Below are 27,321 nucleotides of genomic sequence, written 5' to 3' on the forward strand. Positions count from 1 at the left end.
AGAACCAACTGATATTGCCATCATCCTGGCAGATAGGCTCAGTGCTAACTTTACCCCACCCCCACACCCTAAAGGGCCAATCTCTATACCGGAAGAATGCAAAGTTCCTGTAATCACGGCTGCACAGGTAAAAAACACACTCTCCAAAGCCAAGAACACAGCATCCATGGGACCTGACAACATCCCAGGCTGAGTTCTACACGAACTGCAAAATGAACTGGCACCCCACCGAACTAAACACATTACAATGACTTAATTCTTTGAACTCTGCATCCCTTAGGGCTGGATTAACTAATGAAGATGAACATTCAATACCTTGTGGACAGAGAACTGCAAATTCAGATTCTCAACCTATCGTGGCAGGATCAAGTGTTCGTTCCAACTACAGAGGTTCTGTTCCAGTTTTAAAGGACTAGCTTACTAAAGCCACAGTTTTGAACAGTGAAAAGCAATCAACAGGTACTGTTTTTAACAACAACATTCAATTACTTTTAGAGGAATTTGACTACAAACTTTCAAAAATAAAGCATTTGCAGCTTGACAATGCATACTTTGCTGAATGTATAAAAGAGCATATTGTGCCCTAAGGGACTCAAAATGTGGCGTTATCCCAGTGGTTTAAAAGCAGGTTCTGACCTGCATAAAGAACTTATGACTCTTTTTGATGCTCATGGTGCTGAGTATATGAAAGTTGTTGTGAAAAGTAATGATGCTATGATTAATGATTTAATAACTAGTGTTTCAGAGCTTGATAAAAGAATAAGTGAACACGCACAATATGATGAATTTAAATATGAATATACACATTTTCCATAGTATTGAGCAGTTATCTACCTCTATAACAGCACGTAAGGTAAAGAAGCTTAACAGGGATAAAAATGACTATGGGAAGTGATGGGCTTACCCCAAATCGCCTCCTTCACAGGAATGGGGTAGCAAATTCCTAGACCATGGTTATAATAATTTTGCTGGTAACAGTTCTGTCAACATTGAAGTTAACTGTGATATTGTTAATAATGGACAAAATTATTTTTTAGACCCATGAGAATTCCCACCCCTAAGACAGTCAGAGAGAATAAAGAACAAAACAGCAGTCTCAGACTAACCCTGGAAAACATACCAGAGGAACACTCATCATCCCCCCAGTACTCAATGGAACACGAGGGGGAGATTCAATCGGAGGGGGGCACAGAATCAAACTTTGGTCCAACAGGAATTAATGATTTTCCAGCTATTTTAGAGGTGTTTTCTGACCATGTACTACCCCCACTGTCATATCATTACCAATGGTGAAGGTGATTTCAAAGTGTACAATTTTTCTGATGTGTTTGAGACTAAGCACTGTGACTTATTTTCAAAAGTTTTTACTTATGTACCTGCACAATCCACAGACATCTCTAGCACATTAACTGACCTGAAATTATATACACGCAAGTTGAATTTTAAGGTCCTTTTCAGAATTCATTATCAGAAGATTTTATTAATCCTTTAGCCATGTCAAGCACATACAACCCGCCCTTCATGCAATTATCCAACTGTTTGAAAGAATATGTGACCATGATATTTGTAATTTAAGGTTCAATCAACAAAGACAGATAGACAATAATGTATAGGGTGTATTACACATTAAAAGTGTACTGGATTTGGTCCGAATAATGAAACCTGACAAGGGAGAAGGTGTAGTCCTTATGAATCAGGTTGATTACACTAACAAGATGTTACATATTTTGAATGGGAAAGCATATGCAAAATCATCCTTGAATGAATTACACACAGCATACAAAAGAATTAATAATGAGTTACAGGATTTATTTATTGAGGGGTCCATTACCATTGAAGAGTTAAACTATCTCACAGTGTCATATCCCAGGATGTCAGTGATGTTCAGGTTACCTAAACTACATAAGAACCTTGAACAGCCACCCACGAGACCCATTGTGGATGCAAAAGGTTCCATTACCCACCCACATGCAAAACTCAGACAGACTTAAAGAACTGGTATTCTCTGAAACCCATATATGCAAGGGCTCATTGAGTTTTTTTTTCATCTCATCAACAACACTCTATTTAAAACTGAGTATGTCCTTTTGACTACTGACACTAAAGATTTATATTATGTTATTCCTCATAACACAGGCTTGGAATGGTTTTCAGAATACTTATATGAAAAAGGAGTTGAACACAATGTCCAAGTATATACACACTTACTTGAACTTGTTTTGAAAAACAGCTTCATCTACTTAACCATGAAATATATCTGCAACAGGATGGGGTGGCAATAGGTTCTTCTTGTGGGGGCCTATATGCAAATATTGTCACCCAGTGGGAAAATAAGTTTTTGTTCAACTGTCCGATGTTCTAGTACGTAAAATGTTACACCCGGTTCCTGGATGACATTTTTATTTTGTGAGACGGACCCCCAGAACACATCAATGATTTAATTTCTTATATGGATTCTACTACTACATTTCTGAAATTCACACACAACTGTACTATGGACCAGTTGCCTTTTCTAGACGTCCTTCACACTAAAGATTATACAAACAATAAGTTAGTTTCAAAAATATATAGAAAGGAAACCTACTCCAACTCCCTACTCCATTACTCAAGTACATATCCACTGAAACAGAAAAAAAGCCATTGTAAAGGGGCAATTTGTTAGGGCAGCCCGAATGGTTTCAGTTATGGATGATTTTCTCAGTGAATGTGATAACTTGAAATCTATGGTTTTCAAGGAGAGGCTATCCGTACAAATGTATTACTGACATTATGTTGGAAGTAGTAAATAAAAGGGGGACAGGTAATTTTAGTCCTTTACTATCAGATATTGAAACCAGCATCACCAGTATCAGCAGTTCCACTCAATGCTTAAATGTGAAGAACCAAGAAATAAAAAGGGACTATAAGACGTCTTTCATTACCATATACACTAATGACAGTTGTAAATTAAGAAAATCTTAGAAAATAACTAGTCCATACTAAATCATGAAAAAGCCATTAGACCATTTATTGATTCACATCCTGCCATAGTATTTAAGAAGGGCAAAACTTAAAGAACATTTTTGAGATTAAACCAAAGGGAATGCATAATAAGTGTGCCATGTGTAACTATTGTAAAAACATTAAGGAAGGTAGCACTTTTCTGATAAACATTGAAGTAAAACTTCATCAAAAATACAACTGTGGATCTGAAAGGATTATTTATTGCACTCAATGTAATTGTTGTAGCTGTTTTTATATTGGAAAAACGGACCGTAAATTAAAAAAACACATTTATGAGTATTTGTAGGACATAAAATCAAAAAGAAAGATACAAATGCACTTAGCAAGCACATAATGGAAAATACTGGTCATTCTTTTCATTTTACTGTCATTGATGACATTAAAACAGACCCTCGAGGTGGAGTCGGGTCTCTCTACAGACCCTCGAGGTGGAGTCGGGTCTCTCTACAGACCCTCGAGGTGGAGTCGGGTCTCTCTACAGACCCTCGAGGTGGAGTCGGGTCTCTCTACAGACCCTCGAGGTGGAGTCGGGTCTCTCTACAGACCCTCGAGGTGGAGTCGGGTCTCTACAGACCCTCGAGGTGGAGTCGGGTCTCTACAGACCCTCGAGGTGGAGTCGGGTCTCTCTACAGACCCTCGAGGTGGAGTCGGGTCTCTCTACAGACCCTCGAGGTGGAGTCGGGTCTCTCTACAGACCCTCGAGGTGGAGTCGGGTCTCTACAGACCCTCGAGGTGGAGTCGGGTCTCTCTACAGACCCTCGAGGTGGAGTCGGGTCTCTCTACAGACCCTCGAGGTGGAGTCGGGTCTCTACAGACCCTCGAGGTGGAGTCGGGTCTCTCTACAGACCCTCGAGGTGGAGTCGGGTCTCTCTACAGACCCTCGAGGTGGAGTCGGGTCTCTCTACAGACCCTCGAGGTGGAGTCGGGTCTCTCTACAGACCCTCGAGGTGGAGTCGGGTCTCTACAGACCCTCGAGGTGGAGTCGGGTCTCTACAGACCCTCGAGGTGGAGTCGGGTCTCTACAGACCCTCGAGGTGGAGTCGGGTCTCTCTACAGACCCTCGAGGTGGAGTCGGGTCTCTACAGACCCTCGAGGTGGAGTCGGGTCTCTACAGACCCTCGAGGTGGAGTCGGGTCTCTACAGACCCTCGAGGTGGAGTCGGGTCTCTCTACAGACCCTCGAGGTGGAGTCGGGTCTCTCTACAGACCCTCGAGGTGGAGTCGGGTCTCTCTACAGACCCTCGAGGTGGAGTCGGGTCTCTACAGACCCTCGAGGTGGAGTCTGGTCTCTACAGACCCTCGAGGTGGAGTCTGGTCTCTACAGACCCTCGAGGTGGAGTCTGGTCTCTCTACAGACCCTCGAGGTGGAGTCTGGTCTCTACAGACCCTCGAGGTGGAGTCGGGTCTCTCTACAGACCCTCGAGGTGGAGTCTGGTCTCTCTACAGACCCTCGAGGTGGAGTCTGGTCTCTCTACAGACCCTCGAGGTGGAGTCTGGTCTCTCTACAGACCCTCGAGGTGGAGTCTGGTCTCTCTACAGACCCTCGAGGTGGAGTCTGGTCTCTCTACAGACCCTCGAGGTGGAGTCTGGTCTCTACAGACCCTCGAGGTGGAGTCTGGTCTCTACAGACCCTCGAGGTGGAGTCTGGTCTCTCTACAGACCCTCGAGGTGGAGTCTGGTCTCTCTACAGACCCTCGAGGTGGAGTCTGGTCTCTTTACAGACCCTCGAGGTGGAGTCTGGTCTCTCTACAGACCCTCGAGGTGGAGTCTGGTCTCTTTACAGACCCTCGAGGTGGAGTCTGGTCTCTTTACAGACCCTCGAGGTGGAGTCTGGTATCTTTTACTAGGAAAGTGGGAGCTTTACTGGCAACTGCACATTAATGCATCTAGTTGGCCAGGTTTAAATGAACACATTTCTATCAGCTCTCTTTTAAAATTAAAAGCCCTAGAAAGATAACACTGTTTTAAATAATTATTTATTCATTATGTATGTATTTTTAATCACCATTTTATCTATGTTTTTATACTACAATGAGAGTTTTTTTTTACCATCTATTTATCCAATCTTATACAGATTTTATATGTTACATATATAATACAGTCTTTTGTGTCTTTTCCTTTAAGGGTGTGTGTCAGTTTAAATTTATTAATTGTTAATGACTTTTTTACCCAGTTTTTTGTACTATATAGACTGTGTGATTAAATTTATTATCTGATGAAGTTCTGAAGTGGTCAGGACAAAAGCACTTATTTGTTTTATTCTCTTCAATAAACTCCAGTATTGGTTTTATTGAATTTGGCCTTTAACAGGTGCAATTATTTACTATGGAGTGGTTCATCCTTCTGTTCTTGCTTGGCATGTTTGTGTTTTGCAACAGTTTTTTCTTCTTGTCTTTTTTTATAGCCTGAATAGTCATAAGACTCAGGCCTTGAAATATCTATATGCACCCAATCTAATCAGGACTTTTCCTTAAATGCCCAAGACCAAAATGCTGTAAACCAGACCTTTCTCGGCCAGTGAGAGGATAAGAATAGTTGAGTAAAATCTTACCATAATGACAGATGTTCTTTTCTTTTCAGTATTCTTAACATGAGGGAGTTCTCTGCAGTAGGCGACGGCCAGTATCCAAAAGTCTTTCACTACTGTAGGATGCATGGTGTGTCACACGTAGGCTGCTCTTGTACATAGGCCACAAAAGTGACATACACATGCATCTACCTTAGAACTGAATGCCCCAGGAGGAAGTCAGCCTAAGGAAAGGTAGGGTATGACTATCCAAGGTAAGGAATCCAACCATCAGGGAGGAGGAGGGAGGGACTGGAATAATGGAACAGAGAAGAGAAGAACATCTATTGTTATAAGATTTTACACAATGATTCTATGTCCTATTAATTAGCGGCAGTATTCTTAACAAGATGGAGAGTACTAAAGCTCATGAGAAGAGGGTGGAGGAAGAGGCAGTTCAGCTCGCTAGAAAGCCATGGAGTACAGCCTGGCAAACCCGCTCTGGACCTAGAAATGCCATCCAATTTGAAATGTTTAGTCAAGGTATGTAAAGAAGTCTATGTAGCTGCTTCAAGAATAGAGTTAGTGTTTAATCTCTATAAGAAAACACCTGATGAAGCTACAGCCCTAGTGGAATGGGCTTTTACAAAAGGGGCAAGGGTCTTACCATGCTACATAAAACAGAAAGAAATAGCCTTAGAAATCCAAGTAGAAATAGTCTGCTTGGAAAAGGGCAATCCCAGGGCCCTGGGATGATGGGAAAACAAAAAGCTGGTCTGACGTCCTAATAGCTTTCATCATGTCTAGGTAAAATCTAAATTGCCCATGCACATTCAGAGTGTGCAACACCTACTCACTAGGATTTTGTGAAGAAAAGAATGTAGGTAAAGTAATGGACTAGATGAGTGACAATTCGTTAACTACCGTGGGCAAAAAATTTATGGAAAACCAAAAGGGGGGGGGGGGCCCAGCAGTCAGACACACATCTGGCTGAAGTGACAGCTAGGATAAATGCAGTTTTCCAGAAGCAATGTTGCAAGGATGCTGATGAAGCTATCTCAAAAGAGGGGAGAGTCAGGTTTTCTAGCACTAAATTAAGATCCCAGGGAGGAGTAATATGTTTCCTGGGAGGTCTAATACGAAGGACGCCTTTAAGAAATTGTTTAGCCTCAAATCGGCTATCAGGAGGGGGATAGAGGCAGAAAGAGTACATATGGTTCTTCACTGAACAGCAGGCCAAGCCAGCATTGAGCAATTTGCACACAGGATAGAACCAGGGCGACTTGATTCTGATTTCGGGAAAGACACCAAATTGAAAATCTCTTCCACTTGGATAGATAAGATTTTCTGGTACTGGATTCCCTGGCCTCCTGCACAACCCTTAGCATGTCCTCCGAGAACAGGTCTCTGAAAGGAATTAAAACCCTATCATCCAGAGTCAACTGGAGGGTAGATAAGTGGGGACAGATGAGGGTTTTTGTCTTGTGTGAGAAAGTCCACCCTGTGAGGTAATTTATGGTGATTGCCTTGGCTAAAAGCAAGGAGAAGGGGTAACCAATGTTGTCGTGGTCAAAAGGGAATCACCAGCAAGATTTTTGGTTTGCCCTGCTGAATTCTGAACAGGACTTTCGGAATGATTGGGGGGCGGGGGGGGGGGGGATTGCATACAGAAATATCCCCTTCCAACAAAATAAAAGGTCATTCACATTCCAGACCAGAGGGGTGAGGTCTGGCACATAACTGTGGAAGTCGTATGTTCATGGGGGATGCAATGAGATCTACTTGCGGTATACCCCACTGGTGGACAATGTCCAGAAACGCATCCATTTGAAGCATCCATTTGTGGGTCTGTGTTAGGGAACCACTCAAGGTGTCTGCCACACAATTTTGGTTGCATGGGACATACTGCCTGGAGCAGCACCAGATATTGGACTACCATCTCCCAAACCCGGAGTGTCAGCCTGCATAATAGGTAGGATTTGATTCCCACCTGCTTATTCACATTACCAAAAGACTGTCAATGCCTTAACAGTTTTAGAGGTCCTTGGAGAAAGAGAGAGGGGATGAAAGGTCTGAATGGCTAGCAGCAGTGCCCACATCTCCCTTACGTTGATGTGTTCCCTTTGTTGAGAGGGGAATCATACCCCTTGAGATTTCAAGTTACTGAAAGCTGCCCCCAAACTACATCCGAAGCTTTTGTGAACAGCTCCTGTACTGGAGGGAAGGTGTGCAAGGTGAGTCCTGGGTCGAGGGACACTTTTTAGATCCACCATCAGTTCCCTCTTCAAGACAGGGGATGGCAAGAATTGACAGGGGATGAGAAGAATTTTAAAGTCTAGAGGGTCTGAATGCTGCATCCAAACTGACTTTAGGAACCACTGGAGTTCTCATGTGAAGTTTTTCCAAATGTAGCATTGGGACAGTGGATGCCATGAAACTTAAAATCCTGAATAACTCCCTAGCTTAGATGTGGTGAAGAGGCAGAAGTTTGTGAAGTAGGACGTGATGTCCTGTGCCTTCTGAGGAGGAAGAGAGACTTATGAGGTCTGTGAATCCTGCACCCCAGGAAGACGAGATTCCTGTGAGGGGCAGAGAACAGATTTTTTTGTAGTTTAGGGTGAAACCCAGCCACTGTAGAAAAAGAAACTGTGAAAAAGAAAGCTTTACTCTAAGATTTCTGGAGAAGCTGCCATAAAGAGGAGACCATATAAGGGAAAATGTGGATGTCCTGAAGCCTGCAGTAGGCAATCATAGGCATTTTGCAAATACCCTTGGTGCAGCACAAAGTCCAAAGGGCAGGGCAGAGAACTTTAAATGCCAGGAAGCCACAGAGAAACACATAGTTAGGGTGTATGGGAATGTGTAGATATGCATCTTTAATATCCAAGGAGGCTAAGAAGGCTTGTGGCAGGATAAGAGAACAAGATTTGAGAAGTATCCTTTTTGAATTATGGAGAGAACCCAGGAGTTTTAACTATACTTTCCTAGACTGGCAGAGACAGGGAGGCGCTGGGATAGTGGAATGCGAATGGGGTGATTTGGGCATTCAGAGGGAACCAGGCTCATCTGGAAAGGGCCGCTTCTGAACTGGAGTTACATGGGCTGTTCTGGACTGCTGCGACTCCTACCATCCTTTTTTGTTCTAGGTAGAAGAAGACCGGAGTGTCTATGTACAAAACCGGCTTTTGCTGGGTAATTTCTTTGAAATTTAGGCACTGGAGAGACAAATATGCGTTTCAATTCTTGCAATTCTTTTCCTTTTTCCTACAGAGATTTAAAAAAATTAGCAGCTGCAGGGTCAAGTGGAGTTGTGCAAAGTGGCATCCATAAGCTTAGATTTGATGTCCTCTGGTAATGCTTGGAGTATTAACCAGGAGAAGACAGAGGCAGCTGCCCAGGCAGAGGTCTCTGCAGCATCATAGCCCTCCACTCCATCAAATGCAGCTACCTGTGAAGAGGCTCCAAGCAAAGATGCAGCCAAAGTCTATTTTCTGAGTCAGGCAAATCTAAAATGACTTGGGAGAGTTGGAACAAAAGCTCTTGGGCAAAGTTGGTCATGTCCGTTTAGTAATTAATGTCACTAAATCCCAAGGTGGCTGAAGTGTACCCTTTTGCCCAGCCTTTCCAGGAATCCTGCTGTCCTTATCTGAAGGAAGGAGAGAGGTTGAAAGCAATAACATGTATGGTTTCTATGAAGCCACTGAAATCACCAATGGGCCTGCTGAAGAAAACTTCTTACAGTCCTCAGGGACCTTTTAAAATCGATCAGGCTTCTTAGCAGCAGGAAGCTTGGAGTCTGGTGCCTTGGAAGCACAGGCAAAGGTATCTAGGAAAACTGGTAACACACTAGGAACAGCTGAAGGACTGGGTGATTCCACCTGCAAAAGGTTGTAGTACCTTTTTTGTACATTACATACCATAGTGATATCCCATTTGAAATATCTCATTTTGACTAGGGTCTCACCAAAAGAGACTTCTATAGGTGAATCAGTTTCACTGGAGTCCCCCTCCAGGGAATCAATCTAGTGGGGGAGAAGATCTGTGAGGAGTAGGTCAGAGATCCCTCTTTTGAGGATGCCTCTATCTGAAGAAACCTCTTCCCAGACTTTTATGTGGAGATGCAGTGCTGAGTAGTGTAGGGAGTGAAACACCCGAGGGGGGCTTAAGGGCTTTGAAAAGACCTTGGGTGAATTGTTCCCAGATGCTGTGAGGTTCCTTTGGAGGAGCCAAATGTTTTGTTTTTTTGCTTCATCTTTTGATTCAGATCTGCCCTATGTACTGAAGAAGGGACGGACATAGGCCTACATTCAATGATATCACAGTGAATTTCCTTCTGCACCAGGATCGGCGGCATCCTTTTAGGGCCTTTGGTTATTACATGCCTCAGTCCCCCCTGTACACCCAGGACGGATGCCTGCTCAATCTTTGAGGAAGTGCCTGTGGTTAGATCCAAGACAGCCTCAACATCGGGCTTAGCCTGTGATATGGAACCAGGAACCAGCTATATCTCCGAGCTCTCATCCTCCTCAGGAGAGACGTCCCATAGTAAGAGGCGCAACAAATGCTCCAGGTCTTGGCTTTTTGGCTTTACACTTAGGGAGTGGCTTTACCTCGGGCCCAGAGGAACCCTTCATCATGTTTTTAGCTAGTGACTTTAAGCACTGGTTTTCCAAGTAAGTGGCTAAGGAGGAAAGTCTACTTCTAAGGGTCTTGGGTACAAAGGCCTGGCAAATGGGACAGGATTTGTGATTGTGGGTAGACCCCAGACAGAACAGACCCTAAAGATGGCTATCTTTATGTGGAATTTGTCTTCTACACTGGCATTTGGCTTTTTTGGATGACGTGCCCTACCACAAAACAGTAGTAAAAGAATAAAGATTTCCCAATGGGGGACTTATCTGTGAATTTGCAGGAAAAAGCTAACAGCTCATCAAGCAGACAGACGTTCAAAAGAGTAGTATGGACTGGCAGCAGCAAAGTTATGAGGTAGATGTGTGCATATATCACTTTTATATCAGACGTACGAGAGCAGCCTGTGTGCGAAGTACCACACATCATAGCAAAAGACTTCTGTATACTGACTGACGTCAGGTCACCTACGGCGGGGAACTCCATGTAAGAATACTGCAACAGATGAATAGAAGGACATCTAAAATTAGAGGGAGTTATTTGGAAAATTACTACAGCAGCATTTACAGTATTAATGGGCTCTTTTCCTCAGTCTAGTCTCAGCAACATATCAAAACTTATCCGATGTCTGGCCCACCATAGTGAACAGAAGCTTGATCTGTTTGGTCTCAACTCTAGAATGTTGAAAATGAAATGGCCAAAATGTTGATTTTTCACTGAAGCACAAAACTCTGCTCTGCAAAGATCTGACAGGTAAATGAGAATCAATGACAGAGAAGCTCTAACTTGGTGCTAATAGCTCACTATGACATCAACAGCTATGTATGATTTTGTGCTTGGTTTCCCAGCCGCCCTTACAAGACACATGGTCTCTGAAATGAAGTGCCAAAAGTGAATACATTCATGATGGCCCAGGTTATCAGGTTGGGGTTCAAGAGTCTCCTTGTTTTGCCAACAGACCAACATGTCAGGGCAACAATACAAACTCTGCCCCTACTAGACTCAACAGAAAAGAAAGCCAATGCTGCCTGAGCCAAACAAGTAGCAGGGTTTTTTGGCCTGTCCTCCAACTTTTATACCACACCCCAAGCAAAATAAGACATTTGCTGGGAGGATCCACTCCCTACACATATTGCAGTTATTCACTTTCTCAGTATGAGACACCTTATCGAGAGGATCAAAAGCCCTTACAACTTAGATGCAAATAACAAATAAAAACTGAGATAAGAAATAATGAAGGATGGCACAGGCAGCCCTTCTTTACTGCCACCTTTGTCCTGATGTCCAAGTGTGAATCGCATCTGTCAAGCAGAGTGTGGGGAAACATGCCAGGATGTAGTAACTGTGTCAGCCTTTGAGCCTTCTACAGCAGAAATACCATGAGTTATTACTGCAACACTTGAGTTTATGATGAAAGTCAATGGTTCCCACTCTAATAACTGCACAAAGGTTGTTTGGGTCAAAATAGACCAAGGATGAGTGCTGGCCTTACGTATTTGCGTTTTAATAATACACTACTAATGCAGGAAAGGAAAGGGAAGTTATACAGATACAACGTGAAAAGGCTAGGCTTTTAAGCAACCAGGACCCACATTTCATGGCACAAGAATTTGGAGTGAATGGGGAGCTGCCTACTGTCCAATGCAAAAGGATCCACCAGTGGTCTCCAAAGGATTTCTGAGATGGGCCTAAAAACTCAAGTAACCAGTCTCCATTTGTAGTTGCTAATGAGTTATCAGCATCATCTGTCTTCTACGATTTTGTTCCTACAGGATGTTAACTCATTAATGCCTACCAACAGTAAATTATGATGTACCTACTGCTGGCAGGTGTTCCACAGTTACCCACAGCTGCAAATAAGAAAATTAAATGCTAGAAAATCTTTTCAGCCAAACAAGAAAAGCAGCTTTTTGCATTTCTTGTTCAGATATGTCATTCTCTCATATTCAATAAGCTTCATCACTAAAATTCATACTGCAAATTCAGTACCATTTAAACAAGTAGTGTGTGTGTGGGTGTGTTGTCTGCTTCTCCAGCACTACTGCCTTGCAATGAAAATACTACAATATAATTAGCATTACTGGTGTTGAGTTGCAAGTGTACACTGAAGTAGGTGTGTGTTCCACACAAACACCACCAGCTTGTACAGCTGGTAAAATTGCACCTTTACGGTATTCACCCTGAACTTGTCTTCCAAGGTCAATAAGGCATGTAAAGCAACCATATCTTAAATGTTGTTTCTGCTCACTTCTGTCCTAGATGCCAATGATCCTGCTCCCCATAGTAAGTCTGAGGCATCTGTATTGACTGTCTAAATTATGGAAATGAAAACCATGGAGGAAGGCTTGGTGTTTCTTCACAGTTTGCCTATATGGTGAATTCCTTCCTTATGAAGAAAAAGAGGAAATACCTTCAGAAAGAGAAAGCCAGTGTTGAAGCCAATCATTTCTCAGGTATCACTGAACTTTTCCCATATGCGGTCAGAGTAGTTTCCATCAGAATGCATACTTGCATGTCTTAAAGCTCCCAATATCTCACTGCCAGACATGTACTTGCCTAAGACAGGCAAAGTACCAGTCATTAAAACATTGGGTATTCCTCCCTCAGAAGAAAGTTGAGCCACATTCCATGCTGGATTTGCCAATGTTAAGGGTAAAAGGGTAACTGCACACGAGATAGGACAGACACGGTAGCAGTCATTGCTCTGGTCATTTCCTGCATTAGACAATTGTCTAGATTCATACAGTTATCTCTTCTTCGGAAAGGACGTGCTAGGGCTAAGCACTCAGTAAACATCTTTTGTGCTAGGTAAAGCACAAACAGAGGGAAAGTGAACTGAAAGTGGATATTTTCCATGATGAACTAAAGAAAATGTGTTCTAGGTTTAGTCAGAATGTGTAGGACAGTGCCTTTCAGGTTCAGGGTGGTCAACAGGAAAATTCATACAACTCTATGGAAGGAAAGCATGCTAAGTCAACAGCTTGACTTTTTTCAGCCTCCAGAAACTTCAGCATGGATAAATCTACAGTCCATTCTTCTCTGGTAAAAGAAAAAGTCATAGTAGAACCCTTTGCCTTCTTAAGCTTCAGGTCTATGTCCACTAGCCCAACAACTGCATTACTATCTCTTATGTACACTCCAAGAGGTTTTCTGAAATGAGGGGAAGCCCTACAAAGTGAGACTTGGAGGGACTTCCTACATGACAGAGCGCTGGTAAACTATTTCCTTAAGAGCACTCAGGGAGTTACTGCTCTTTAAAAGAATAATTTGACTTGGTCCTTATCTTCGATTAATTAATCCATTTGGGGAAACTTTACACATGGTGGCATGAAAATCTGGTCGAAAGGGATGAGAGAGGCCGAGCAGCCACAAAAGTGACGGCTACACAGTAACATGGGTGGCTCGAGCACATGGCAACAGTTACTGAGCAGTGATCTAACATGAAAGATCAGACATAGGCGCTGACACTACTATGGAAGGGAACAATGACACAATGTACAAAGTGTTTAAAATCAGTAAGACTTTGCAAAATTACATTTAAAAAAGTGACAGAATGCTGCAAGAAATTAAGTCTTTCACCATTCCAAAGACATAACCATACTGCAGAGGGAAAACAAATGGGACAACCTGTTTTACCAGGATCCATGAAAAGACCAAAGATGATTGCAAAGGATTCATGGGGGACTACCAGTGCAAATGGACTGAGACCCCTAAGGAATAAATTAAGCTGGAGAGAGCACACAGTTTTCCAACTTGGGTCTAGCATGAAGAGGTTTCAACAACCACTGCTGGTAAAGTTTCAGTCTTAAAAATTAAAAAGGAATTTTATCCCCACTGCAGAAACAGGACCAGTTGTCACAAATTAAGCAAGTGTGAGTGTTTGTGGATAATGACTACTCTGTAATGACTAGAATGCAGAGGAATCAATTTTACCAGCAATTATCAGCAGGCAAAAGTACACTGCAATTGTTGTACCCTGCAGAGTTAAAAGTTTTTATTAGAACATACATAAGCAAGTAAAAAAAAAAAAAAAAAAAAAAAAAAGACAGCACGTCAGAAAGAAAATAAATCCAAAGCCAACAGAAAGGGACACAAACTAAACAAGCAGCAGTCCAGAGAAGAGTGTGTGTGTGTGTGTGTGTGTGTGTGTGTGGGGCACAACCAACAGAAAAAGTAGGTTAAGCCTCTTCCCGGTATTTTAACAAAAGATGCAGCAGCAGATCTGGATCTACTGACAAATGATGTAAGGAGCAGTTTGTACAGCCAAAAGACAGGAAGATCACTGATCTAGATCAGAACTACACAGACTGGACCAAAAAAAAAAAAAAAAAGCTTTACTTAATAGAAGGTAAAGCTATCATGACAATTTTATCAACAGACTGGAAGAGGTCAAGACAGAAGTGGGAAAAAGTTTCATCTTGATAGAGATTATGGATTAATGACCTCTGTTTGGACTATTACATGACTTTATATTGAACAGTTAAAGTTCAATTAGAATGGGAGAGAGTTATCAGAGCATCCAATAGTTGAGGGTGTATGATTTAGTATGTCTTACATCAGTTTTATAAGGGCACAAGGTTTTCCCATGGCTATAGACTAGCACTTTCATTCACAGACAACAGAAAGTGGGCAAGGCAGCATAAAATTAACCAATAAAACAAGTGGGCACAGTTTAAGAATACATCAGATCAGTAGTTATGTGCAGGGGAAGTGAGGGGTAGAAACAGAGTACACAAAGATGGGAACATGGCAAACAACTGGTGAGATACCAGTAAACAACCATCAATTATGTTTCTTTTGCTTTCCTTTGTGTAAAATTTTTGTCAAAAAACAATAGGTGCCCCATAATACTAAATCAGTGCACCTTACTGACAGTAAATGCTCAAGGGGCAGAGATATTTAACAGGCCCTAGCTGCACAAGATTAGCTCATGAGACAAAGTGGGTGGGAACCAAGAAATGGTAAATGTAGTTATCATAGGCAGACTGTTTCTGAAATGTACAAGAGAGAGGGGATTTAAGAAGCAGTGAACATGAGCAGCAAGGAGAGAAAAATCTGCAGACCAGGGAACAGAAGTTAAGATAACTACATGAAGGGGTTAGACCTGCTCGGTAATCAATATAAAGAACTATATACAGTAGCACAAACTAAAAACCCTACATTGAGAATGAATGAAATTAAAAATATATAGGACATGGCATAAGAATGCAGTTAAATACCAAGAGAAAGGAATAGTATTGAAGAGAAAGGATGAAGCCAGGACGAAATGTCAGGTAGAGTGATGCTGCATGAAGGAAGAGAGGAGAAAAAAGGTTTATGGTAAGGGGAAAACAAACAAGAACAGAAATACAAATAAAAGGGGAAAGAGTAGAGAGGGAAGAACAAGGAAGACAGAGAGAATAGTAGAGTTTCAGGATAACTGGGTGCACAAGACAGATGCCAACTGTCAGAGCTTCTTTTTGTCATGAATGCAGAGCCCTTGACTATCCAAATTAGGGAGTCCACATTAACGAGCTGTGAGAGGTATAGGAGAGAGGAGAAAATCTTTGTTTGCAGATGACATTCCGATACACCTTTCAAGGCCCAATAGATATCTTGCAAGATTATTTGCCGTCCTGCATAAGTATGATGAAATAGCAGGATAGAAAGTGAATACAGCAAAAACAAAGGTAATATTTATGAATTACGAACACATAGTTAAGCTCGACTAAAACTACTCCTTTTTACAGACGCATGACAAAATGAAATACCTGGGTGTATGGTTACAGAAGTAGGGCTGGCAACAGAGGATATCAGGGAGGATACAGAAAAAAAATCAATCCATCCACCCACCCACAACCCCTTTTTCTCCATTCTTGCACTTGGGGTCGGGGAGACACTTCAACAGTGACAATCACCTACAGCCAAGGTTTACAATGTCGGGTGGCTAGCCCTGCTGCAGTAGGTCTTCCATACCTCACACTCACACTTATGGCCAATTTAGAGCACGCCCAATCCACCTACTGCATGTCTCTGGAAATAAAATAATGGCATATATTAAACATGGAAATAGAGCTGGTACATAATGTGGGACAGGCGTAGCCAAAGAAACCAGAAGAGAGCTTATGGTAAATATTAAAATAATTGGATCCTTTTTCTGTTGGAGGAAGAAAGTTTAGTACAAACACTGTCCTAGGAGAAGAGACAGCTGGACTGCCAGACTGAAGAAAATATATATATTATATTTGGGGGGGTATTCAAATAAGACTACTGTTACTGGGTGCACAATATGAAGCTAGATGTAAACAAACTGTGAAAGCAGCAGAGGAGATGGACAAATGGAGGCAATAAGGATGGGTTTTGGTTACTCACAGGAAGACCAGGAAAAAATAACTATGGGGAAGCAGTGTTCCAAGGTTTAGCAAGAGGACTTCTAGAAGCAAAGGTGATAAAATATCTGGCACCAACAAGGGCTAAGATCACAGCCAAAAAGTATTGAGCGAGTGAGGGGGCAGGAAGCCAGGTGATAAGCACTTGAGGACTTAGATACTGGCTGGTGCAAGAAAGATATGGGTCACCTCAAGGGTCCTTTTTGCATTATATACCACTGGCTAGAGAGGTGGAGAAGTGAAAAAGTATACTGATGGAGAGAATACCAGGAATGGGTTATACTAATGCATGAGGCAAGAAAAGAAGCAACAAAGAGGAAGAAGCTGATATAGAGGGCATATAATGGAATGATTACAGCAGCAACCTAGAATACATAGCTAAGGTTGGGAATAGGAGAACTGGTAAGAATTACAACAGAGATCAATGACAGAAGGTATGTTTGATGAGGAGGAATGCCAAAAAGGCATAGAAATTTAATATTTTCACTTGGAAATGCTTGCATAAGTACTTCTACACTCCAGAGATGGCATGAGATGTATCCAAATAACTTGAGCATATGCTGGAGATGTGAAGAGGGCAAAAAAGTCGGCATGACAGCAGACCTGTTGGGATTGTAGGGGATTGGAAAAACTACATGGTTTGAAACGAGCTCCAACAGTGCACAAAGAATAGTACAACTCACAAAGGATCAATTTTTATTAAATTAGAACCTGGAGATTAAATTACAAAAGGACTTGAGGGAGCTGATAGGGCTTTTAATGACAGTGAAGGGAAAGGTCATAACATGGAAATGGAGAGGCAAGATTGAAAAGTGGTAGCAAACGAAATTAAAGCAATTAAGAAAAGTTATGGAACAGGGCCAGAAAATAAGTAGGCATATGCAAAAGAAATGGCAGGAAGTACAAAAGGATGGGCAATCATAAAATTAAAAATATTTGATCTAAAGTAGGGCACAGGATGACAGATTTGATGCCAAAGTGGGATGGATTACTTGAAAGGGATAACTACACATTTCTTACTCTAGGGGATGAGGAAGGGATACAAGTATTACAAAATGGAGAGAGAACAGGTAATTTGGCTGTTGGTTATTGTTACTGTCTAAAAATATTACACACTGACTGTGAATGAAGTGAAGCTTTAAAGACTGATGGTATTAGAAATTATGGCCCAGTCACAGGTATCAAAGTGCACCATGCATGAAGGGAGCACTACCTGTAAAATTAAAATAATAAAATGAACAAAATGTACTTCAAAAAAAAAAAAAAAAAGTGTAGTTTCTTAAGCTGCACCCACTGGTTATAACGGATCTTGTCCACTGGTCAGACGACAGCTGAAGCCATGCTTCTTTCATAAAAGGCAGACATCTGCTCCTGCAAGGAGGAAAAGCCCTGTCGAAAAGGACAGAAGTGCACGTAGTACCACTCATAGGATTCTTCTGCAAGAAGAAACATTTCTGCCATCTATGTGCTCTGCTTGCTGAAGCCGCGTTACTCAAATTCTGGTCCATAAATGCTTACCTTCTGTACTGCTCCATCCCGGTTTCCAATTAAAAGGGATACAATTTAATAGGGGAGTTCTGGTTATATTTAGGAATGAAAACAAAGCACTTGACCACTTTCATATTTTTCCTCCTCTTCAAAGCGTTACAAAACTGCATGCAAAGGAGGACCAATAAGAAACTGTTTAGAGAGTATCCAAAAGTCATCCCTTGACATGCTCTGGTAAGGAATGCTTCCTCTAGCACTTCAAAGAGTTGAGAGTGAATTAGGTTCCAGAACCTCACTGAACCTACCTGAAGGGTAAACTTCGCATCCTACCAGTACTAGCCTAACCCTCCTCTCTCCCTGAAGGAACACTTATGTTCTGTCCAAGTGTCCAAACTTAATGTCCTGGGGAGGAAGTGATTCCACAGGGCTTATGGGCACAAAGGAACCAGGGGTAGTTCCAGTCTACACAAAGTAATCCACTGAAATACTCCGGCTCTTTGTAATCTACACCAGTAACAAAACGGCTGTTGTCCAGGGTGCCAAGCTGGGATCTACCAATTGTGGCAAAACCTCCAGGCTGAACACAAGTCAAGACATTCGGTCTCAAGGTGTCAAATGCTGAACTCTCAGACACCAAAAATGGCAGGGCAGAATCTGTGCCAACAATCTTGGTACCACAGGCTCAACACCAACCCCCAAGTACTTAATCCTCAACACCAAAGGTACTGGTGTCAATGATATTGGTTTCAAAAATACTTAGCACAAAAGTCAAATCAATCAGCCCTAAGGAGCCCAAATGTCACTGCAGTCACATCCTATCCAAACAAGGTTCCAGGGGGGTGAAAGGCAAATGGTGGAACCTGTGTTAAACCTTGGCCTGCAGCAGGAACATTCAGGGCAAAGATAACATAGCGAATTTAGGCCTTAACAAAGGATGACATCATATACTCCAAATCAAGCTGAGTGGAGCTCCTGAGAGACCCACGCAATTATACTGAAGCAGTAGAAGGAAGTCTAGAAGAAAGTTTAGACAACTCTTTCTGAAGAGAAAAGTACAGTTGTATACACTTACCATAAATGTAGATGTTCGAGTGTATTCACTGTTGCAGTCCTCACATATGGGTTATCTGGCTACCGGTAGCCCTCAGTCGGCCCGAATACCAAAGTCCTTGGTATATGACATCGGCTGCCGCTGGTTGTAAACCTGATGTCAGAACCTCAGGTAAAAGGGAGGCAGCTGACGCCATTTCCTCAGTTTTTCTTGCCTCAACTGTCAGGAGCCCCCAAAAGAAGGCTAACCCAGGAAAGTAGCACCCTGGACACATGTCATACAAAAAATAAAAATAGATGGTCTGTGCCTTAGGAAAAAAGGGGGAATGGAGGGTGGGAAACCAGGACTGCAACAGTGAATACAGTCGAACATCTACATTTATGGTAAGTGTACACAGCTGTACTATGTTCTTCGTGATTCACTGTTGTAGCCCTCGCATACGAGTTGATTCCCAAAGCCAAGGAAAAAGACAAAGTGGGCAGGAAGGACCACAGATTAAGGGTTGTTAAGAAGGCCCTGCAAAACTGCAGAGGCAAAACCAGCCCTGGATTCAGAAAACAAAGGTAGATTGTAATGATTTGTGAAAGTATGGACAGAAGACCAAGTAGATGCTTCTAGAATATCCTTAGTAGGCACACCACTCAGAAGGCTGCAGAGGTGGAAGCTGCTCTAGTAGAATGGCTCCTAATACCCTGAGGGGGAACCTTCCCATGCTGCAAGTAACAAAAGTGAATACAATGAGCAATCCATTTGGAGATGGTTTGTTCTAAAACAGCTTTACCCTGAGCCCCAAGAGCAAAATTAACCAACAACTGTTCAGATTTTCGAAAGGATTTAGTCCGAAGTAAAATTTCAGCTGTCTATGCACATCAACAGAATGCAGAATCCTTTCCCCTTTATTTTGGGGATTGTTGAAAAATGTAGGCAGGTGAATAGACTGGTTAAGGGTTAAACTGGAAACTATCTTGGGCATAAAGGAAGGATTAGTTCTCAGAGAAAACTGATCCGAGTGAAAAATAATGAAAGGTTCTACTGCCATTAAGGCTTGCAGCTCAGATACCCTTCTAGCTGAAGTAATAGCTAAAAGGAAAGAAGTCTTCCAGGAGAGAAACTTCAAATCTGCAGAGGCAGCTGGTACAAAGTGAGATGGAGCAGGTTTTTCCAAGACAAAATTAATATCCCAAGCAGGAGTAGGAGCTCTTCTGGGAGGTCTAAGATTACTAGCTCCACTCAGGAACTCTTTATCAAGGGATGAGAAAAAAATGGGTTGCTCAAAAGAACAATGAAACGAAATTGCGGAAGCGTGAATTTTGATTGAAGAAAAGGAAAGTCCATCATTAAGCAGTCCTTCTAGGTAGTCAAGAATGAGGGAAAGAGAAGGATGAGAAGAGTCTTCTCCTTTAGCCAGCATCCAAGAGCAAAATCTCTTCCATTTATCTGCATAGGATTTTCTGGTGCTAGGCCTCCTGGCCTCATGAAGACCTTCAACCACCTGTTGGGAAAGATTTAAAGCATTAGCCAGGCAGTTAAATGCAGAGATTGAAGATGAGGATGAAGGAAACCCCCCCCCCCCCCGAACCAACAGGTCTGGTACCAGGGGAAGATGCCAAGGCTGAACCTGGTAAAGGCTGCGAAGTAGGGGATACTAATGATGCCTTCCGATCTGGTGCTACCAGAATAGCCATTGGTTTTTTGTCCCTTACCTTTAGCAGCACTCTCGGAAGAATAGGCATAGGGGGGAATGCATAAACTGAGAGATGTGTCCATGGGAAGGACAACGTGTCCACCCTCCAAGCTTTGTTATGAAACTCCCTGGTACAGAAGTTTGGAAGGAGATGATTGGTGTGAGAGGAGAAAAGATCCATTTGTGGGGTGCCCCAAAGATGAGTGATGTAATGGAAAATGTCTTTCTTCAGTTGCCACTCGTGAGGATCCAGAACATGTCTGCTCAAATAATCCGCCAAAGAGTTTAGCCTCCCTGGAAGATACTGGGCTATTAGATGCAAGTCCATGGATGCTGCTATGGACCACAGTGTCATGGATTGTCTGCACAAGGGGTAAGAGTGAGTCGTCCCCCCCTTGCTTGTTGATGTACCACATGACTGTGGTATTATCTGTCCTGATCAGCAGAGTCCCAGGGTAGAGTAGGTCCTTGAAAATCAGCAAGGCCTGCAGCACTGCCATCAATTATTTTAAGTTTATGTGTAGATGAATCTGCTGGGTGTTCCAAGCCCACTGTATGCCCCTGCCTTCCAGATGAGTCCCCCCCATGCAACATCTGAGGAGTCTGTGGTGAGAGTCTGGCTGGCAGGCAGTGGGTGGAAAAGCAGACCCTTGTTCTAAGAACAGGCTGTCGCCCATCAGGGGAAGAATCATGTCCAAGTCCTGTGTGTGTTGACACCAAGGATTCTTGAGGTACCATTGAAGTTTTCTCATATGCAGCTTTGCATACAGGATCATCAAAATACATGAAGCCTTGAATCCCAGTGCTTGCAGGAATTGCCTTGTACAGAGTTGGGTCATGCTTGCCAAGTTCATGAAGTAAGCCGAAAGGTCTTCTTGCTTCTGTTGAGGGAGGAATACCATCTGGGTGGCTGTATTCAGACTCGCTCCCAGGAAAACAATCCCCCTTGTAGGAACCAACTTTGACTTCTTTTCATTGAGAGTGTAACCCAAAGAGATGAGAATGTTCTTCACGAAATCCAAATCCTTTTCTAGTTGCTCTGGAGAGTTCGCTTGAATGAGACAGTCGTCCAGGTAAGGATAAATAAGAATGTTTCTCTGCCTGCAAAAAGCAATGGCTGGAGCCAGGCACTTCGTAAAAACTCTGGGAGCATTAGATAAGCCAAAGGGCAATGCAGAGAATTGAAAGTGTTGCTCCCCAGCCCTGAAGCAAAGGAACTGCCTGCAGCTTTCCCTTATTGGGATGTGCAGATAAGCCTCCTTGAGATCCAAAGTTACCAGCCATGAATCCTTGCCCAGCATTGGTAGTAACTGTTGAAGGGTGAGCATCTTGAATTTGGGAATCACCAGAAAAGTATTTAGAATAGACAGATCCAGAATAGGGTGCCAGGTGCCCCCTTTCTTGGGTACCAGGAAAAGTCTTGAATAAAAACCTAGGCCTGCCTGATCTGCAGGAACTACTCTATAGCCCCCATAGTCAGTAGAGAAGGAATTTAAGTTTCTATCTCTGCACCGAGAGTTCTGGGTATGTCTAGGTACCCTTGCAAAACAGGGAAGGTGTGAAAGTAAAACTTGTAACCTTGGTGTACTACATTGAGCACCCATTTGTCATCTGTAATAGTAGACCATACCTCTGCGAACCTGGCTACCCCCCCCCCCCCAAAGGAAACCCAGGGCCCGCAGAGGTAGGCACAAGAAGGCCAGAGTCACTGAGAATGTTTGCTTTGGGAAGCTGGCTTAGAACTCCCCGATTTGGCAGAAGAAGAATGCCACTGTTTAGCCTTTTGAGGGGAAGAAGCCTGCCCTCTGGAAGATCTGAAACCCCTAGGCATAGAGCGACCCTGCTTGCCAGGATCAAGGAAATAACAATTTTTGGAAGGGATAATGCCTACTAAACAGAGTAGGCTGAACCTGAAGGAAATCTTTTACAGCTTGCATAGATTTTGCCTTGTCCTCCAACTTCTTCAGTACCTCCTCAGCCTTATTACCAAAAAGACTGTCCTTGTGCAAAGGAACATCCAGCAACTTAGATTTAACTGGCTCAGAAAAAGGCTGCTCCCTGAGCCAAGCATGCCTTTTAATTACAGAACCAGTGGCTGCTGCTCTGCAGGAAGCCTCGAAAGTGTCAAAACCACAATGAAGCGAATGATTAACTAAAGTGGCAAAATTCAGTAAGTCTTGTAAATCTTTGTTCTCCGTCATGGAAGGAATATCTCCAAGTTTAGCCTCAATAGCCTCCAAAGTATGCTGCTGATACTTGAGCATGTGAAAAAGAATTCATGGATCTAATGGCAAGAGTTGTAGAGGTATAGACTTGTTTACCCCACCTGTCCAAAGACCCTAAACTCCTTATCAGAAGGCACTGGGTTTTCAGCAATAGTAGCCTTAACACCCTTGAGGCCTTGAGAAATAATTTCTGGATCAGCAGCAGGGTTTTTAAAAAGGAATTGATGAGATTCAGGAACCTTATACCACCTCTATCCGGTTTTCTGGGGGCAGGAGGGACAGAATTAGGAGTTAAAGAATTTTCCATGAAAACATCATCCACAACCTCCAAAACTGGAGGTATAGTCAGAGGCTTATGTTGTGGGAAATCCAAAACTTCCCTGATTCTTTTCTTAGACTGAGGAAAATCCTGACATTCCCATTTAAAGTGCTCCCTAACACTATTCAAAGTATCCCCAAAGGAAAAATCTTCTGGAGGGGAGGCAAAAGGGATAGAGTCCTCAGCATCAGAATCCTCAAAGCCAGAAAAAAGTTGAGAATTTCCTTCTCCAGCAGACATACTGGAAATCTCAGAATTTGCGACAGACAAAACATCAGGAGATAATTCTCTAGTCCTCTTTAAAGGAAGGGGGTGGGATGAGAGGCCCTAATCAGGGAAAGAAGATCACCAGCCATCTTTACCAACTGGGACTGAGGCACAGGATGGGAGGCAGATGCCTGCTTGTGAATAGGTTTGCGGCTGGAAGGTTTACTAGGAATCCGGAGTGATTCGGGAGGCCTAGCAACTGCAGAAGTCTGAACTAAGGTAGTCTGTCTGGTTCTGGTCTCATGTCAAAAAGAAGAGGCGTCAGGAGCCGGTGCCTGCAAAGTGGCTCTGGACCCAACTAAGGTGGCGACAGGCAGAGGATCTGAAGACGAAATAGGAGCCTGCAGCATGGAGGACTCCGTAAAGGTCTCGGCAGAGGCTTGCAACTGAAAATCTGTGGACTGCTACGCCTCACTGACTACTGCTGTGCTGACGACCAATTTCACCGGTGCGTCGTCAGCAGATTTAACCCCAGGCCTGTTGCGGTCCTGGTCTTTGCGTTTCCTAGGTATACCCTAAGTCGGGAGGACCAGAAGATGCCATACCAAACTTAGGCCAGACTCCGAAATGCTTATACAAAATCTTAGCTCTACGGCATATGGTACACAGATTAAAGGAAGCACAGAGATCGCAGTTAAGGACGTCGTACTAAGACCCAAAAAAATTATACAACAGGAATGGAAATCATGGTGCAGAATCCGTTTTCCACAGGCAAGACAGTTAACTTTACCTGACATTCGTTAAAGCAAGAAAAGAGGATCCCAACAGGGTACTTATCTGAAGGCATCTTCAACTTGGTAGTTGGAAAGCAAAACGAAGGTAAACGGCCAACCGGCACTAGTGCGAATTGCATCTGCTTCAGGCTCAGTGGCAAGAAAAAGAGGAAATGGTGTCGGCTGCCGCCCTTTATACCAGACGTTCTGACATCAGTTTTACAACCGGCGCTAGCCGATGTCATATACCAAGGACTCTGGTATTCTGGCCAACTGAGGGTTACCGGGAGCTGGATAACCCATATGCGAGGACTGCAACAGTGAAACACGAAGAACATCTACCTGTTATTTACCAAGGGGTAGAATTCTCCTTGGTGCAGGAAGAATCCTGCATCTGGATCGAGAAGGGGCAAACCTGGGGGGAAAGACACCTAGGGGCCTACAGGTGACCATATCAGTGGAGTTATCACTCCTCCCTAGGCAGGTACAACTTTGTCTTAGCCAAAAAGAGAATTTCTCCAATAAAGAAGTCTTCTCTGCCTTCCTTTTTTTTTTCCTTCTTGTCTGAGGGAGTGCGTGTTGATGAACCACTTGGCACCGTATCAGTGGAAATAGCCCCCTTCACTAAGCCTGCTACCCTGATCAGCCAAGATCTTGGTGCTCAATCAATTACAAATGAAGAAATCAGTACTCACTGTTAAGACGCAACACCCGGACACACATTAAACAGATGATGCAGATCCCGTGGAAGCAATTTATATGCAGACCATTTAAAATTCCTAAAGTCCCATTTGCCCTCCTTTTCCACCTTTAATGAATTACAAAACACTTTTAATCCAGCAAGACAGTAACAATACACATGAAGGGAGGAAGCAAAAAGAATAGGCCTCAAGTCCAAAGACGGGAAAAGGGAGGAAAAGGCCAACAAGGAGTAAGAGGATGTAAAAAAAAATTCAACTGCACTTATCAGAATGGATAAGCCCTGCCAAAACACCCAATATTCGTCCTTAAATGCTTGACCACAGACATCATTGTCTTAATGGTGGCAATAACATCTGGAGAACTCAAAACTTGTGGGGTTATGCTCAGGAAAGAGCTTCAGTTTGTGAGGAGTTCAATGCCACCAGTAGAGGGTGCCCAAGGCGCCAGTCCTGCTGTTTCAGTTCCTGGACAGAACCAGAGAAATGCAATGATTTAATTCCTATTTCACAGACACTAATCATGGGATAATTAGGATGAAGTGTTAAAGAGTAAACTCGCAACCTGTGCCATTCCCCCACACAGTCTATTCTTTCAGCAATAGCCATAGCGTAGCTGTTCTAGCATAACCCCCAAAGTAAAAAAACTGGAAAAGCAAGATGTTATCTAAAAATCCAACTAAAATTCTTTATAATGCAAAGTGCTTCTCCTTCTATCAGATTTCCATACTCAAAGACTAACTAGTTGCCAACTATGCAAAAGGATCTATAGCTCAGGTGACCAAAGTTCAATCCCCACCTCAGGTTATCAAAGCAGGCAGGAGAGGATGAACATGTCCATCCTACCAGAGGAGGTCAGTCATGTTCATACTACAAGACAGAGTTCAAAGCAGAGGACAGGAAAGCCTTGAACTGGGGGATATCCTAGGGAGTGAAGTGGGCAGACATAAAAGCAGTGATGGTAGCCTTTGTATCTGTGTGAGAATATACTCAGTCAAGTCACGGGGTACAGGCAGCCAATGCATCAGCACAGAGGAGAGAGTCAACCTATACAATAAACCTGACCTCAGTTGCTAGTATGATGGCAAGAAGGTAAACTCTCTGGTGTCACGCAAGATGACAGCACCTCAGGATTGCTCTCATTCCTGAGGATTTAACAGAGCCCCAACTCAGGGGAACAAATGAACTGAAGCACAACTAGAGACGACTCTGTGGTCAGCACACAGAAAAAAACAAGTTTTATGTTTAACATCCATTTGGCCCATTAACTCCAAACAAATGATTTCATGTCATCACGCTAATGCGCTACATTCCCATTCTTTGCCATTAAGTCAGAGGAATGAAGGGAACATGCAAAAACAAGTATTTGAAAATCTGTCAGAAAATCACATGGCAAAGTACTGCACACTGTTACACAACCTGAAATGAAACCAAAGGTCCCACACATGCCCATCTAGGATGAACCACAGTACTTAAAGTTTATATAAACAAAATAACTTTCTGCATTGGTTAACACCATTTCCAATAACTCCACTCTAAAATTAAAGACAAACTACCTCCAGTGAATGAATGTGGGAAACTAGTGTGTTATTTTAGGTATAATTTTGGGAGAAGCATCTACCTTGTGCTGGAAATGAAACACCAGTGGCCTGTACCAAAAGGATACGGTACATATCACGTTGCCGTGCCAGAGCATCTACCAACTGTATCTGATGTTTTCTTGCCTCACGCAACTGCTCCAGTTCCTCCAAGGCCTTTTCAAGTTCATTCTGAAGCTCAGTAACCCTGTCAAATAATGCCACATAATAGTAAGAACACACACAACCTTGAAAGTACTATTACTCATTTCTTGATTACTATAAGAATAAATATCCAACATTTGAAGAAAAGTATTTCCCAGATTAATTTTATGAGTTACAAAAGTATAATTCATAACCACATCTATTTTCTGCGATAACATAGTGTGCCATCTATTTAGACAGCCAACACCACCTGAGAAAACAGAAGTAAAAAAAACAGTGAAGCTGTATGAACAAGCTCACTATAAAAAGTGTGGCTGTAGAATGCCTTAACACAGCAGCAGGCATTCAAATACAGAAATCATATGACAATATTATTTATGATAGATACAACTTAGCCAGAGACATCCACCCATCTAGCCTGACTCAAAAGTGTTATGGAAATCTCCAGAAAATGCTGCTCTTCTCTCAAAGACAGACGTACTGTAGTAATGAAAGAAAAAAAGGACAGCATTAAAAGCTAGTTTATGTCAGAGTACACCCAGACACATTAGCTGCAACTTCAATGAAACGGACTACGCCTCAGTTTGTGGACAACATATGTTTATATTACATATCGCCATAACAGACCT

The 27,321-nt window shown here is 42.8% G+C and overlaps 1 protein-coding gene across 1 annotated transcript in view; it reads right to left on the reverse strand.

The window, feature by feature from the left end:
* Positions 1–27,321, reverse strand: part of TPR (translocated promoter region, nuclear basket protein) — a gene marked incomplete in the record, with an annotated part of 1,837,142 nt that overhangs the window by 1,455,402 nt on the left and 354,419 nt on the right. Inside the window, 1 exon segment of the mRNA XM_044085316.1 lies at positions 26,572–26,735. Within this exon segment, the coding sequence (XP_043941251.1) occupies positions 26,572–26,735 (164 nt within the window).

This window comes from Protopterus annectens, chromosome 10.part0, assembly GCF_019279795.1.
Source record: "Protopterus annectens isolate FY-2018-M chromosome 10.part0, PAN1.0, whole genome shotgun sequence".
Lineage (NCBI taxonomy): Eukaryota > Metazoa > Chordata > Ceratodontiformes > Protopteridae > Protopterus > Protopterus annectens.